The sequence below is a fragment of the Embiotoca jacksoni genome, unplaced genomic scaffold (genome assembly GCF_022577435.1).
Source record: "Embiotoca jacksoni isolate LCO1_2020_lvr unplaced genomic scaffold, fEmbJac1.0.p SCAF_1, whole genome shotgun sequence".
NCBI classification, from domain to species: Eukaryota; Metazoa; Chordata; class Actinopteri; family Embiotocidae; genus Embiotoca; species Embiotoca jacksoni.
In genome coordinates this window covers 21,933,162-21,950,158 of record NW_027185229.1, presented here as the reverse complement: position 1 = coordinate 21,950,158, position 16,997 = coordinate 21,933,162, and the positions used below count along the sequence as shown (strand labels likewise).

The 16,997-nt window shown below is 41.9% G+C and overlaps 1 protein-coding gene across 1 annotated transcript; it reads right to left on the bottom strand.

The window, feature by feature from the left end:
* Window positions 1–300: 300 nt before the first annotated feature.
* Window positions 301–13,968, bottom strand: znfx1 (zinc finger, NFX1-type containing 1). The gene is made up of 17 exons (XM_069147671.1): window positions 13,411–13,968; window positions 13,048–13,282; window positions 12,537–12,889; window positions 12,257–12,436; window positions 11,769–11,875; window positions 10,655–10,893; window positions 10,366–10,497; window positions 9,943–10,091; window positions 9,537–9,680; window positions 9,301–9,430; window positions 8,649–8,881; window positions 7,627–7,766; window positions 6,997–7,129; window positions 5,559–5,726; window positions 3,792–3,902; window positions 3,538–3,633; window positions 301–3,321 (listed from the first exon to the last, which is right to left on the bottom strand). The coding sequence occupies exons 1-17, from the start codon at window positions 13,873–13,875 to the stop codon at window positions 868–870; spliced, it is 5,469 nt and encodes a 1,822-aa protein (XP_069003772.1). The 5' UTR covers window positions 13,876–13,968; the 3' UTR covers window positions 301–867.
* Between the last annotated feature and the right edge of the window lie 3,029 nt (window positions 13,969–16,997).

Here is a 16,997-nt window from a genome sequence, read left to right as displayed (position 1 = left end):
TTGTTTAAACAGTGAGGAAGAAATGTATTTTACATGCATCAGGTAGCTAATATTTCTGTAGCATAGCAGTTTAAAAGTTATGTATGAACACTGCTTGTTCCCTCATACTGTGTACATGTCATTTCCCTATGTACTGCATGTAGCAGCTTAAGTTTACATGTTAATCACTTCTGCTGAGATAAGTGCTCCATAGAGTGTAACCTCAATTATATTTTTAGAAACCTACTATTTGAACACTCCTCTCCCTGATGGTACTTCTTAAATGATGGCATGTGTGTGTAAAATAAAGACAAGAAAGTATTTGTAGGTCCAGATATTTTTAATCTGGTTCGATCGAGCTGCAGGCATAATAACTGTCGAGTGATGTCTCCATATGGTATTTTACAGTGTTTTACTGCCACCTATTGTTAACATAAAGGCCAACTGATACTTCCAGTTGCATATCAAAGGGTTACAGTCATCAATCAAATTTAAATCTTATAGTTTTGCATAAAAAGCTACCATCCATCACTTCTTCTGTGACTTATTATAGATCCTTGGCAGATCATTTCTGCAGAAAAGCATTTTTAAAACAAAACACCTACTATGATTAGAGAAGCAAAGGTTGAAATGGTAATGAACTTAAGAGTCAATACTGTGTGACATCAACTCAGAACACAAAGTAGCAAAATGGGATAATTAAAAATGCAGAGTAAAACAGGGAGCCATGTTACCTTCCTTTGAATAAACTTGGTATAATGAATGTGGTAAAGGCCCCTACAAGTCCAGCATGAGCTAAAGCGGTCTTTACAATAAAACTATAACATGCTGCCACTCATGGGTTTCGCAACCAAGAGTCAAAGCTGTAAAGGCAATAGCCAACTTCTCTTAGAAGTCAAGATCATCAAAGTTTAGAAGGTTATTGGCTTCAGACCAAGCAGGGTGCTGTGCGCCATCCATCTCTGAGGCAACTTGGTTGCCACTGGCAAGTGCGTGGTCTTGCCCACCAATAGTGGCATCACATTCAGGGCAAGTGCGACTCATCATAGCCCCACCGCACTCTGTTATGACATAGACATGGCCATTAGGACATTTGTGCCAATGTCCAAGCGGCATGGACATCGCTGAGACGATCATCTTTCTCTCCTCGTCGTTGATCCCCAACCCTGTCATTGGCAACTTCTTGTCAAGTTCCTTCATGGCTTCTTTCACTCCGTGTTGATCTTGCTCCGTGAATTGGCCAGGCATCTTCAAAACACCTCGGATTCTTTGGACCACGGATTGAATTTTGTCAGTGTGTCCTCTCTTGTCTGCCATGTGACAACGGACATTGAGTTCAGCCAGGAGGTTGAGTCTCCATAGCTCTCTTTGCAAGTCAAAGATCTGTTGCTCTGTGAATTTTACGTCTGGTTTATGGAACCAACGCACAAACTCTGCAACTTTCAACCTAAACCTGTAGCCGTCTGTGTATAACATGTTTTCCTTTGCGCTCTTCAGTAGCTTTGCAACTCTTATCAGGAAATTCATCTTATTTTCTAGGACCCACAGATCAATTGCTGTGAGGTAGGTTTTTTCCAGTGCGTCTTCAATCCGCATATATTCTTCTTGCTGATGCATTTTATTGGTGTGAAGGTTTTTGTCCCAGTCATTTTGAAGGGCCATCCTCTGCTTTTCAATATCAGGCTGTTGTCCATTTATCTTCTCCTTTACCATCTCTATCTCAGCCAGACTGCGGTTGATGAAGGATCCATAGCGTAGATTCTTACGAATTGGAGTTTTACACTTCGGACATTCCTTCAGTTTTATGGCCACCACCTCTCCTTCGTTGTTCTCAGTGTCGTAATCCAACATCATGTGTTTGTCCATGGCTGTGTGTTCAATGATGTGCCCACAGTCCTCCAGCTGAATGAAGGAAGCCTCAGGCTCATCTTCAGTGCCAAAAAAAATCTCTGTGACCTCGTCATGATTGCAGATGCGACATTTGTTTGGACACTTGTCTCCACACAGACCAATGCACGGGTGTCCGCAATCCAGGGTCATGTCGCAGGGCTGGGTGCATGGCGGACGATCACACGGCTCATGGCAAAGCTTACTGCAGCGTTGGTGAGGGCACTGCCAAGCACAGGGCTCAATACAAGGGGCACAGGGCTGCCCACATGGCTTCATACATTTGCTGTGGACACAGCAGTTCTCACAAAGTCTCTGACAGGGGGGGCAATTGCGAGTGCAAGGTTCCCTGCACTTGTGAGAGCAGATCAGGAGACGCTCACACTGGTGAAAACAGGGGAAGTGGAAGCGTCCCTGATAGCACTTGCCACAGTTACCGCGACAGGCATGGCCACATTTTAGCTGGTGCTCACACGGTGTCTTACATTCTGGCTTCTCTGTCTGTGAGTTGTAATAGCAAGCGTCTTGCTGGCTGTGGCCACACTCGAGTTTTAAGGTGACCATCACTTTGCACTTCTTGTTGCATGGCTCCCCACAGACTGAATCACACGGATGTCCACATTGGAGTAGCTTCTGGCAAGGCGCCTGGCATGAAAATGTCTTTGGGTCCTGGTGACAAGGAACCATTTGTGTGTGCTCACAAAGGGGTAGGATCTTCTCAACCTTCACTGGACATTTCTTTGGGCAATCTTTAGAGCACAGAAGTGTGCACCTATGTCCCTGATCACATAAAATCTTCTGGCACTTCTTGTCACATTTGTACTTCTTGTGCTCGGGGTCGTATGGGTGACAGACTCTTGAGCAAACATGGCCACAGTTCAGACGGAACTGACATGGCTGGATGCAGCCGCCCTCGGGTGCTTGTTTGAAGTCCTCATCACAAGATGCTTTTACCAGCCGATTTGGATGATTCTGGCAGCACAGAGTCAAAGACTTCCCAACCTGGTCGTTCTCCCTCAAGGTGTGGAAGATGTTGCTCCACAGTTTGACTTGGCCCAGCATCGCACTGTTGCCAATACAGTAGAGACCTTTCTTGGCACGTGACAAGGCGACACAGACACGATTGGGAATGTTCAAAAAGCCGACTTTGCCCTGCAGGTTGCTACGGACCAGAGACAACAAAACAATATCATTCTCTTCTCCCTGGTACTTGTCCACGACATGCACTTTGACCCCTGAGAACTCGCTGGCAGGCATCTGTTTGCGCAGACAGTGAAGTTGGCCCGTGTATGTGGTGAGGATGGTTATTTGCTCTGGTTTGTAGTCCTGGAGGAGAAGGTAGCGGCAAAGAGCAACAACAAACTTTGCCTCATGACGGTTCTGATGACTTCTTCCATCTTTGATCTCTTCTTCAGGTTGGTTGTGCTCCACAAAGAATAAATTGGTTTTTAGGCCCTGCAAGACATCATTTACATTTTTACCCTGTTATTCTTTGATATTTATCAAAGTATTCTTAATCTTGCAATTCATGGCACAACCTAGACTCTAAATGTATTTAAAAGTCTAGACTATGCAGATATTTCTTATCCACGCAGGCAAAGAAGCAGATATTCACTGCTAAGAAAAAGCAGCAGACTTGAAACGCTGTAGGAGAGAAAACACAACATGTACCTTGATGTTTTCGTAGTCCAACACAGACGGATGGTTTTCTAGCTCGGTGTAGATGTGTGGGGTCAGAAGCCGGGCAATATCTGGCCTCATACGATGCTGAAGAACAAACAAAAACACAAACACAAATAAACACGGCAACATAAGAGATACTGAGGCACGACTGCAAACTCACTCACACACACAAACAAATATTACAGTCTAATGTTTTCATATTTTTCTTAGAATAAAATGAGCATATATACAGAAACACAAACCTGGTAGTTGAGTCTGACAAAAGGCAACCCCATCTTCACCAGCCTCTCAAACATGGACATCTCCAGGTGGAAGTTCTTAGCAAGCTCATATACTGTGGCACTGGGGCGCAGCTAAAGGAAAAATCACATGTTCACCAAATGCTGAACCGTTTTTCAATGTTTTGAGAACAAAAGCTATGCCTTTATGGACCTTAAAATTGTCACTTTCTTATTTTCAGATTTTGCCCTCTTTCATCCTCATGGTGATTAAGGGAAAATGTAAATCTTTCCTTTACTAAATTGGCAAATTTAAGTGCATTAAAGAGTCCAATATATGTGACCTAAGATTGCAGGATGACTTTCTTGGTCACATCGCTTGAGGTGACTGGACCATTTGCAGCCAGTTGCTAGTGAACATTTATGATACAGTTCCTAGACACAGGTTAAGGCAACAATATTTAGCAAACCTGGACATGATAAAAAAAAATTCTGCTATAGGATTGTCTTGAGAAATATGGATGGTATTATAGAATGTATGCAAATACAGTCTAACTTTCTTTTGCTGTCCTGTTAGTTTGTGTGTGTATCTCTCTGTGTGCAAACCTAATTTAGCTAGAGGACAGAGTGTGATTGTGCATGTATGTGGGTGGAGGTGTGGGGGTGGCAAGACAAATTCTAGTATAAATGTGAAGCATTGTGTTCTGCTCGATTCAACACCAAACCTGTGATTAATGAACAGCACAACAATGCCAAAGCTTATTTTACTTGGAAAGTGTGATCCATCCACCTCCATTACATGCACACATTCAAGTTTGGATTCCATACAAACAAAGCAGTGAATGCTTGCTCATAGAATCCAAATAAATACTATAAAACAGACTAACTCAGATTTGTGCCATTAGAATAACTCATGCGGTTTGCTTTTTATATATTTTTTTTCTTTTATCACACGTGCTACTTTAATTACTGGATTTAGTAGTGTAAACTGATAAATGAAAATCATATAAATTGATCCACTTATTTGGGACTTAGTCAAACATAGATTACATGTGTTTGGCATATCAAATTGAACCAACTGGCAGTAAAGCCTCAGGCAGAGTGGTAAATTACTTTCATATTGTTCTGACATAAAAAATTACCATTGATTTCCAAGCTCTGGTTAGAATAAAAGCCATTTTAAATTCAACTCTATTTTAAATTCCGTTCTCATACTTGCTAAACTTTCCATAAATCTTTAAGGATTTCAGGTTTGTTTAAATAGTCAAACATTAATAAACCCATGCATAAACAGGGCACAACAAGCAAATATTAGTTTAGAACAGACACAAGTTACACAGTGAAAAGAAACTGGGAAAGAATATTGAGATGGTTGATAGAATTGTGTCTAGTTGTGATTGCATGCTGCAGATTGCTAGACAGGCTGCCTGGCCATATGTCCTTGGCAGGCTCTGACAAGTTGTTGTGTAATAGTCTGCTGATATCCAGCATATCACTCCTCACTCTTCTCTTCTCTGTCTCTTGTAATGGCTAGCATGTTTTTTTTTTTTTGGCCATTTTGCTCAGGGCAGCACACAAAGCTTTTGGAAAGTAACACAAATACACAAAACCCCCTCACAACACGGCAACTTTAAAATTTTCACCTAAGCATGTAAATGGGATCATTTCAGTCAAAACACATCGGCTTGTTAAAGCTGCATTGGCACAAAAACATTCAGGCAGAGTTTAACGAGATGCAAGCTCGCTAAGAGTTCAGGAGGCCTTGCCCTATTTGTCTGCGTGAGCTCTTACCTGCTGGTGGTCTCCGATGAGGATGAGGTGTTGGCATGCCTGGCTCAGTGTGGTAATGGTGTGAGCCTCGAGAACCTCTGCAGCCTCTTCAACAATCACCAGACATGGACGCACTTCCTGCAGTGTTTTACGGAACTTGGCTGCTCCCGTTGTTGTCATGCCAATAACCTGATGGATGGGATATGTTTATTTACGCACAATGCATATCACCTCAGCAATTTATGATTAATTATATTACCTAATTTAGTTATATTCCTGCCCTTGCAAGTCTCATACTACTTATTTTAATACAAGTATATATAACAGACCGCTTTGGATGGTTGTGTCATTAAGCTACAGTGGCAGCTCCCAGTTCAACCTGTTATATCTGAGCCTCAGTGATATCATTCATGGAAAACTGTAGGTACAAAATGTTTTATTGCACACGCAACAATCTCGTAAATTCTATCTTAATTTTCTTTGTCCTTCATTAAAGGAGTAGTTCATAATTTGGGATCATTTCTTTTGTTTAATGTTTTTATGTTTACTATTTTCATGCTGATTGTTTGATGAGAAGATTAATACTCCTTTCGTGTCTGTATCATGAATATGAAGCTACAGCCAGCGGCTGCTTAATTGAGCACAAAGGCTGGAAACAGGCTGAACATCTAGCCTGGCTCTGTAGATTGTTGATTTTCAGGCGACTACTTCTTGGCTTGGCATAGTGACTTCCTGGAGTCTTGTCTGATTTCACAATGGCACTTGTGGTCGTCTGGGTAAGTGGAGGTTGCTAGGCAAAGTTTTCACAACTTTCTACCCAATTAACACTCCCTCTGAAGGCTTTACGCACAGGTCTGTGACTTATCTACAATGACTAGGACCAAATTTTGGAATTTCTCATTATTTTTTATATCTGTAAAAGTAATAATCACTGCTGGTATTACCACAAACAAAATTCCTTTCACCCAAATTGTATTGCGGTAGAGGCAGAAACCGCAGAAATGCATCTCAAAACCTGGGTAAATACAACCCAAACTATCAGTTATTCTTAAAATTTTAACAAATCATAACATGCTTTTTTGATATCTGAAATACAGCAGTGCTATAAAGCACAGAAAAGTCCACATTCACTGTGTAGGATTTAGTGGTATCTGGTAGTAAGGCTGCAGATTGCTACCACTTCAATACCCTTCACCTCACCTTCCTTTTCTCAGCATATATAAATATGAAGGGCACATTCCTGAATCACAGTAAGTCTTAGTTTCAGATAATTACACATATCATTATGAATATGATATTCTGTTTCTGCCAATAGAAAATTCTCCAAACTCAACTTTTACATCAGGTAAATTTCACCGCTGGAAGTTTTTGACTGAACGAAGATCTGTAGTGTGATCATTAAAAAAACAACAACAACAAAACAGTTTTCCTTATATTCAATATTCAAACAATTCTGTACCGTGGCTTTCTTGAGAAGACAGAGGCTCTCATGTCGTTTTACATCAGCCAGTCGATCCACGGCATTCTGATAGGCCTGCTCAGACTCTAGGGCTCTTGTGCGAAGCTCTACCCTGTAGCGCGCCACCCACAACCTGCAAAGTCAATTAATAATAGAGAAAACTGAAACAATTGTATGGAAGACTTCGGGTCTCATTATTTGCATCTGCAGAAATACTGAGAGCCAAGGTCAAAAAGTACAGCACACTTCCATGGTACTTGATATTACAATGCAATTGTAGACAATTAAGACAAGAGTTATTGTATTTGTCTCCGAAGGAAATGGCCCTATTTGTTAGCTTAAATGATAATTATGATTATGTAAACACGAGTCCTTACAGTCCTGTGTTCACAGTAATGGAAGTTTTGGGTTATGTCTTGGCTGTCTGTGCTGAGAAAATCCTCTGGGATACATTTTCCTGGTGATTAGTTGACTTAATTAGACGCACTGGGAATAGACTACCTCCACCAGACTAAGGTTGCATAGGGAATGAGGGGAGTGAAGATGAAAATGGAAGAAAAATTAGGAAGGAAGGAAGAAACTTTAAGAAATCTCCAAAGAGAGGTGATAAAAACACAGATGCAGACCTACCGATAGAGTCTCCATCTGTCTTGCAGGTTCAGAATCCAAACATCAAAGACCTTATCTTCCTCTTCTTCAGTCATCGCTGAGCTCTTCCCTAGTTCTTTCCTGATTCTGTACTTCATCTTTTTCCTCTGCTTCCGTTGAATCTGTATTGATCAGAGTAGAGTAAAACTTTGAACCTCAGACCTTCAGCTCATTAAGTGGGTAGTCTGCTTTAAATCTGGTTCTCGTTGTTCTTTAATTGAAATAGGATGGTGCCGTCTGTTTCGGTTGAAATTAACATCATAGAGTGAGCTGCAGTTTGGGAGATGTTTGAGGAGGAGATACCATGACATAGAAGCAGTTTATTTAGCCATGTTACTGACCAGGTAAACTGGAGCATCAAAGATGGAGAGGTGCATCATGGTGTAGGGTTAGTTTAGACATTTTGACAAGAGCTGCCATTGGAAACCACAGTAATGGCAGTGAATTAAACCTTCTGCTGCCTCAAACTTTTCAGGGCCAAATTTGATACTCCTGATGTTGAGTATTTGGAACTCAGAACTGGTTTTAGTTGTTCACGTATTCCTTTGAGTCAGTAATTGAATTACCACCTGCAAAGGAGGTAACACAGTTCTGTACCTTGTATGATCCCTAGCAGTGCTATGCAGTAATGTTTTCATAAATGAGGCACCACACAAGGATGCATGTGTAAATAGCAGGTGACTCAAGACAAATTCCTGCCAATGGCTTTAGGCTATTCCACTGCTGGTGGCAGCACTATGCCAAGAAATTGAGCAAAGTGGCAACAAAGGGAAGCAAAAATTGCTATCAACCAAACACGGATGCAAACCTAAACCTGTGGAGCGCTTAGATTTAATGCAATACATACATAATGCATACATCTCCTCTGCTACAGCCAATAACACTTACAATTGTAAGTGTTCTCAATCAATCTGTCTGATTAAACAGGCATTGCAAAAATGTTAAATTCATGAAATGCCACCCCCCTTACAATCTCAGCATGAAAAATCTCCTCTCAATTTTACCTGGAATCCTTCCTCACTCTGTTCAGCCTGCATGTCAACCTTATCCAGGTTCATAACCAGCATCAGTTCTTCCACTGCTCTGACAGCCTCCTCCATGTCTCCCTTCTTTCTGCCATCTCTACCACCTCTGGGACCAAAGTTGTCTTCAATAATCCGCTCTGCCTGGATCAAATCTGCCTCCTCTGCGATTTCAATGAGGTCCTCTTCTTCCTGCTCCATTGCTTCCTCTGCAGCTATATATAACACATTGAAGTAAGAATCAGTATGAGTTATTTTGATTCTCACAGTACAATAAATAAGCTTATTTACTGTTTTAATTGACAACTAGTTAAGTTGCAGAAAGTATAATAAACATACAGAGGGGACAGATAATGCCTACATTTAACATACTGTAGGCTATATGCCATTCATTCCATAGTAAATGGTTCATAGTGTATGTAATATTTAGTTACTGAAATTATCAAGCAGAAACAGGTGATGGATTTTTTTTTTTCTTAATACTTATCTACAGATTTTAGCTGGAACTGTTTAAGTTTGAGATTTTGGCAGCCATTTTGGAACTCTTAAGTGTTCACTTTAGCTGGTTTGGAAGCCAATAATTAAATCCTGCTGCACTGTTTCAGTTGGGCACCACATGCAGTACAAGACTTACCTTCATTACTATTTGCTTCCTCTGTCTCCCTCTGCAGGAAGACAGTGGAACCCAAACCCAACCACTCCATCATCACACTGTGCTTCTTCTCACTCCAGGCAGCAAATGCATCCTGCGTCGGGTCCCCGGTCTACAAATCATTTAAAACGGATGAGTCTGCACAGCCATCCATTCTGTCAAGCTCGTCTAGCTGAGTTGGGACATATACATAAGAATGTGTTTTCAGTATGACTCACAGGGAGTAGATGCAGGCTCTCCCAGTGTCTGTAGGAAATGAACTTCTCTAAGAAGGTTTCCCGCAGTACACCTTTCAGAGAACACTCCAGCTTCATACTCTGGCTCTGGATCTCAGTCTCCTCCTGACGCAGCTGCTTGGTAATCTGTTACACAGGTGGGTAAAAAAAAAAGAGCTGAGTAAAATGTACAAATATGTGACAAAAGATGAAGTAAAAATGGTGCAAAACACATCATTAAAACATAAGCTTATGACTTTTAACAGGAAACGATGGGCTAATTTATTAGTAATCACTTAAACCTATTATATCTTATATTCCTAGCACTTAAATGCATAAGAGAAATATTTGAAACATCAAGTTAAGTTTTAAGATTCACACTGCAGTTGTAGAAGTAGCATAAGCTCACCTCATTATATGCAGAGCGGAGGTGGGATGGAAGTGTACGTCTGAAGTTGTACGAGTGGGTCAGCTCCCTCAGATTGAAGCGCTTCAGGATCTCACTGTTGCTGCGACCTCCCACTCTCACTATGCCATCTTCCAGGAATTTATGAATACCTGAGATGCAGAGTCGAACAAAATGCACATCACATACCAGAAAAATAAAACCTTATTTGTATTACATTGCCTGTCCCGAGGCACAGAGCAGAAAAAAAATGAAATACAACTCAGAGTAGATGTCTGTGGCCCCTTAGTGAACTTAAAATACACTCGCCAAAAATTATTATTTGTATTTGGAATGAATGCACCTTCTTTTCTTGACAAGCGACCAACCCATTTGAAGAGAATATAAAATACTTGTATGTCATTATGAACTGTCATCATTGCTCACCCTCCAGGAACTGATCCAGGGCATGGTTAGTGTAGCACACAACCAGCATCGGAGTCCTGTCAAGTTCATCTCTCCACAGATCCTGATTGGTCAGCAGAGCCTCCGCAATCTTTAGGCCAACGTAAGTTTTTCCTGAGGAAATAGAAGAGCTTGATTTAGAAGTATTTTAAGAGGAACATGCAACTTTCCAGTTCTTTGGATTCTGTCACTTAACAAATAGGTAAACATACAGTTTTCATTCACAAATGAATGAAGTCATCCCTCAAACAATGGCTTATCAATTTCTTACCAGTGCCAGGTGGTCCCTGTATGATGGCCAGCTCCTTTGTGAGGGCCAGCTGGAAGGCTTGCATCTGAGACTCATCCAGCCCCAGCTGTTCCATCTTCGGCCAGGCCTCTGGCTTCAGGCTGTGAAAGGGCCGTATTTTGCCCTTGTGGGCAGGGTCAGCAATGGATGACACGTCATATTGATCTCTTCTTCGCAGATAAGCTGGGGGTTGTACATCTTTGTTGCACTCCACGATGTACCTGAAAGCATTATGGATCCTTGTTAATGTGTTTCTCCGAAGAAAGTACTTCTTATTCAAAAATGTACAGAAAGATCCCCTTTGACAATCGTGTAAGAGCTCAGTGTATTATTACAATTACCTTTAAATAAACAGCATCCAAAGTGTTGCCTAAAATCCACTAACATTAGTCACCAGTCATATCAAACCAAGATTAAGGTTTTACCCCCATGTGTACAGATTTGAGCAAGTGGTTATTTTATTGCACAATAATTACAATTTTCATTTGCTAAAGAAAGAATGTGTTCTTTATTTGCTTTTCCGAAAGTTACAGACTTTCTTGGCCTGCAAGCTGAAACACAACATGCATTTAGCTGTGAAAAATAAAGCCAAACAAGTGGGAGATCTGAAAAACTGATCACCAAATCCTCCCAGCTGATCTACGGCCTTTTGAAAATTTACCAGAAGATGCTTTTCAGGGAAAAAGATGAATAGGCTGCGTTATCTACACTGCATCACTGACAAGCATTAGAATCTAACATTAGGAACATCAAGAAAAATAATAGTTTTTTATCTCCTATGTTGTAGTTCTGAGGGAAAGTTTCAGTGTGTCAGTTCAGGGGACAGATGGCCAGCCCTCTGTGAAGGGCACCTAGAGGTACAGACAAGAACCAAATTTTTGAACTCATCCATGCATGATAGCTCTTTGGGAATAGTGAGACAATACAATTAACTCATGCTAATTAAGAGTGTGATTGCTACTTTACTTTGTACTTGACACTCCCTACCAAGCCCTTTAAAAAATGTGTCTGGAAAAGTGCTGTGGCATTTTATAAAACACTATGACCTTGACTGTAAAACCTGAAACTCCACTACAACACAGACAAACAATTTTACCTCTGAAAGGGCAGGTTGTCCTCCTCCTGCTCCTGTAGGCCCTCGAGAACATACCGATAGGCCTCGAAGTAGGCAGTTGTCTCGACCATCAGGAACAACTCATCGGTCTGTGAGATAAAGTAAGTTTAGTTCTGTTTCATATGAAATCATAATACCCTTCCAGGGACACCTGTCCTGCATGTTGTTACTGAACTATTCTCAGCGAGGCATTAATTCAACTTTATGGTAATTTTTGATTTTGTGGTGCAATAAAATTATACTGAGCGCTCACCTCATTTAAGGCCTGTTACCATTTATATTAGTGAGGTTAATTATCAGAAACATTTCCCTATATTTAAGCTTGATGTACCTAAAAACTAGCAACCCAATGAAATTATCTTATAGCTTTTGTAAACTAAGTGGCTGAAATCAGACCATAACAATATTTATCCTCAGGAACTGGATGCATTCTGCCCTTATCAACAACTACAAACAATGTATTGTCCCACCTGAATCCTGGCCAACTTGATTTTGCTTTCCTCTGTAAAGATAATCTGGACCTGTCCATGCTCCAGGTATTTGGGGTCTCGATCTGACACAGAGGCAAACAAGAAGCTCTCAAAATTATCACAGGACAGGCAGACTAAGGAACCATAGAGCAGCCTCTTGGAGTTTTGCCAACGTACAAACTGTGGAAAAGATGGAGGACATGTCAGTGCCACAGAATATGCTTGATTGTATCATTCAAATGTCATATGCACGTTAAACTGTATGATTCCAGATGCTAACCTTGAGTGGCTGAATGTCAAACTGGACAATGTAGGCAAGGCCGGTGTGCGTGCACTTGGGCACCACCAGTTTTGTGTCAAAATAGACCCGTATGTCGTCGAAGCGTTTGGTCTTCAGAGGGTTATCAGTCCGTCCCTTGTCCATTTGGTTCCGGAGCAGCTGCTGGATCCCCTCGCGGAGCGGCCGCACAAAGTCTTCTCTGAGCAGCCGGAAGTGTGTGTCGAGATAGAGGTGGGTGTTGGTGTAAGGTCGAGAGGTGAGGTTGGGTCTAATGAACGGCCTCTGGTCCTGCCGGAACTCCTCAGGTGTTGGGTAGATTGGTATGGCTCTGAAATCCTGCTGCTCTTCCTCACCTGGGTTAGAAATAGCGGGAGTTTCAGTCATGTGCACCATCTGTAGAACTTTTTTTTGTCCAAAACATGTTCTGGCTAATTGTGCACTGTCAACTTCTGGGCAGGAAATCAAAATGTGTTACAAAAAAATAAAAAAAAACATGATTTCAAGCCATTACCTGGGTTATCACCACTGGTGGATAGGAATGCATACGTGTCCTTGTCTGAGCGCAGCGTCCCCTCCCTGGATCTCTCCTGAAGGTGCCCGATCAGGCCTCGAAGATTCTCCACGGTTTCCTCCGTCTGAGGCAGGATGTCCACGCCTGATGCCCTCAGGCTGTTGACAGAGGCTTGGAGCAGCGTCAGCAACAAAGACACTGCCTTGACAGAGCTAGCAGGGAAAATGCTCAGCACCTAGGAAGCATATATTAAGGACAGTTAGTTAAAAGTTAGTCGAGTCTGTGTAGTGTATTTTTCATGTGCATTTATCCTTTAAATTAATTTACTCCATGATTGGGTCTTTTATTCATTCCTTTATTTACCTGGGAGAGGACAGCCAGGATATTTTCCAGATGATGTGGGTATTGTGCTCTGCGGAGAGGGTTGAACTCTGACCCCATGCCCACCAGATAGTGAGGCAGGATGGTGCGGAAGAACGCTGAATCCTTTATGATGTTAGCCAGATGTTGCAGGGTGCCTCTGTCCGTGCGCGATTTGAAGGCTTTACTCAGCACCAGGCAGAGGAGTTCGATAAGATCCTGCCTCATTATGGTCTCGCGCAGGACAGCCTGTAGGCCCGGGTGTGAGGAGAGCGTAATGGCCACCACAGATGGATCTTTTTCAGAGAGTTCTTCCAGTGTTTTGAAGCCCAGTCCACGGCCGTGTGGTGTCCGATCTGTGCCTGTAGAATTTGATCTCCCTCCAACCCTGTCTTGTGTGCCTCCAGCACCGTCTCTTCTGTCCACACTGTGTGCTCCTCTCCTTGCTCCCATGCCTGCCATGCCCATTCTCGCTCCTTCAGCTGCACCGTGCTCTTGATTTCTTCCTCCCCTAAACCTCTGTCTCTCTGCACCTTCCCCTCCATTCCCACCTCTCCCTGCCCCTCGTTGCCAGCCTCCTCTTTCACCCCCTCTCCCTTCATCGCCTGCCCCCCCTCGTCTTCCTCTGCCTCCCCCTCGTGCCCCTTCACCCTCACCAGCCGCCCCCCTCCCTCCCGTTCCTGCACCTCTCACTCCTCCTCTCCATGCCCTTCCTCTGCCTCTCCCACGCATCCCTTCACCCCTTCCATCTGTTTCCTCCCTTTCACCTTGACTGCTCCCACGACTTCGTTCTCTTCTTCTGCCCTCTTGTTCTCTCGCTCTGTCTCCCTGTGCACCTCTTCGTCTTTGCCTGCCTCCACGGACATTACCATCTTGGCCAGTATCATTATCTGGAGGGAAAAAATAACATTGGTATAACAAGGCCTTAAAAGTGAACACCTTTGTTGCTAGATTTGAGTTCAGGTTTTTACTGTTTATTTACCAATATTAGGCCCTCTTCCCCACGCTAGTCCTTCCATAGCCTCGCATGTGGTAGTTGTTGAAGTTTAGGTTGGTAACACTGATGATTTAAAAAGATGCAAGAAAGAAAACAAAGCAAAAAACCATTAAAGCACAAGAATAACATGATCTGATGGATGTGTAGTTTATGCATGAGCTCATATAAATGGACAACATAAGATAGAACTCAATGATGAGAAGTGGTGCCTTCCATTATAATGTCCTCTTCGTGTATCCTCCTCCTCCTCCCCCCCCCCCCCCCCCCCCTCTCACTATTATCAGTACAATTTGCATGGTCACAGGAATACTGGAGCCAGATAACAAGGGATGATCTCACTGTTTGTACCTTCTGAGGAAATCAAAGCGACCATTGTAGGGAGACCAGGTCATGTTTACACACGTTTCACTCTTTCTTATATATCTTGGAGTAAATACATTATACAGCTATAAATGATATTCCAAATGAAAGAGGAAAGTCTCTGGCATATTTCCTGTATTCATCACATTTTAAGATCTTATTTCAGAACAGAGTTATTGGTTAGTCATATTGCAAATGTGCCCTTATGTCAATTTACCCCATCAGCAGGTAAGTTGTCACACTGGATATTGAAAGAAATGAAAACATGACAAATTGAAATTTGTTTTGTTATTTTAAATCAAAATGTCTCAACAACAGCTTGAGAATCATTTCAACCAACCTTTTAAACAGAACCATTCAAAACTAACACAATATGCATTTTTATTCTGGTATCGGCCTATCTGACTCATCAGACTCACGGTCAGATATGCAGTTCTAGCACACAAGTTTCTCGCCTCCGGTGCTCTCTTCATGAGCCCATTGTTTGCATATTATGCTCAGTGTCCACATCTCACTGGAACAATATTTGGAGAACGTCTCCATGCAAACAAGGTACAAGCATGGATCTTTCATTGATTTGGAACCTCTCTCTTTACTTTGGAACAAAGTTTTCTTTGGTTGTGGCAGTCTTTCAGCTTCAAGTGACTTCACTGGTGACAGACCATAGTACATGTCAGCTGATCTCATACAAATACTCTTTAAGCTGCAACTGTGTCGTGGCTAAACATTTGGAGAGGTTTAGCCAACTTTTGAAGCTGGAGTAGCTGCCTGACTTTTTATTTCATCTGCTGTGAAGTTCGAGCAGTATTGCGCTCCTGGGCTGTACTCCTTATTGATCTCTTTTCAAACTTCACCTGCCTCACTGTCCTTAACGTCAGGTGGTTCTGCTTACTGGTTTTCTTTTATTTCTGACCATGTCTTCACCTTTCTTTCTATCCTATCATCTTTCCTCCTTCCTTTTAAAAACATATTAATCCAAATATCTTGAATATTGTGACACAATTCTATGACTGCTAATTGGCCAACATCGCTCAAATTAACTGTCACCGATATAAATGACAATGCCTCATTTGGGACAATTTCAAATAAGTTGCTGATTAAACAATATCTTAAGGAGAAGAAAACTACATAGATTGAAGTAAATGTTCACGTTTCTTTACGCAGGGGTGTGAATAACAGTAAATTACATCAGAATAAGTAGATGTCACAGGTAGATGTGTGATCTGTGGTAGGTGCACCTGTATTCATTTCTTCGTAGCACCCTGTTGAAAATAGGCGCAATGGGACAACAAGCCCCTGTCTCCCCTACTTGATTGTCTTGCCAAGAGAAAAAAATATTATTTTTTTTTGTGACATGTTAGCCTACTTGAACGCCCATAAAGGTAGATAAGCAAGACAACTTTAATTTGATATATATGTTATTCCAATGCCATTTGAGAGTACACTGTTTAACACTGCAAAGACTCGACCCCATTGGAAGGTGTGCCCTCTAGTGGATATGTTCGCGGGTGCGTGTAGGTTTCTTTTCTCAAGAAATGGCCACGCAACATGACAACAGTGTTTAGTCACGGATCTGCCGAAATAACCCGAGGCTATTCCAGTACCCACCCAACAAGCTCTACATTACACAGTGCCTTTTAATTCTTCAAACCTATGGTTGTTGTGACTTTTAATCATCAGTTCGCAGCTTTCTTTATTCACAGGACTATCTTTGTGTGTGTGTGTGTTATTATTATTGACATTTCCTCATAACTAAACCAGCTGCCTTTGAGTCCCACCCCCCCCCCCCTGTCCCAAAAGCAACGTAAATAAAGAAAGAAGAAGAATTTACCTTGACTGAAATCCACTTGATATTAGTATTTCCACCTCAAGCGTTACAAAGAGAAATAGGCCTATTTTCTTGTTTCGCATCGATCAGCCTCACTCGGTTCGCCTCCGTCCGAACTGCTTCCTTCTCAGACGCTCTGCAGCTCAGTTCGGGAAGCAGCTATTTAAACGCTCTGTCATTTTCGTTTTCGTTTCATCGGAACAAACACACCACACCTAGAAGACAGTGTAGAGCAGGATCTATCCGTTACTAGGAGGCATAACACCCATGCACAAATTATATCTGTTTAGTATCCATGGTTATTCACAAATAGCCTGTGGCAAGATACTTGTATTGATTAAAGGCTATAAAAAAAAAAAAAAAAAAAAGGTAGAAGTATACCGATATAATCCTCCGGTACAAATA

Coding starts and splice junctions, on each gene's coding strand:
- znfx1 (XM_069147671.1), bottom strand. CDS start 13,875: ATGGGCATGGCAGGCATGGGAGCAAGGAGAGGAGCACACAGTGTGGAC. Junction 7,130..7,626: donor GACAGATGGAGACTCTATCG/GTAGGTCTGCAT, acceptor TTGACTTTGCAG/GTTGTGGGTGGCGCGCTACA. Junction 5,727..6,996: donor GTCTTCTCAAGAAAGCCACG/GTACAGAATTGT, acceptor CCCATCCATCAG/GTTATTGGCATGACAACAAC.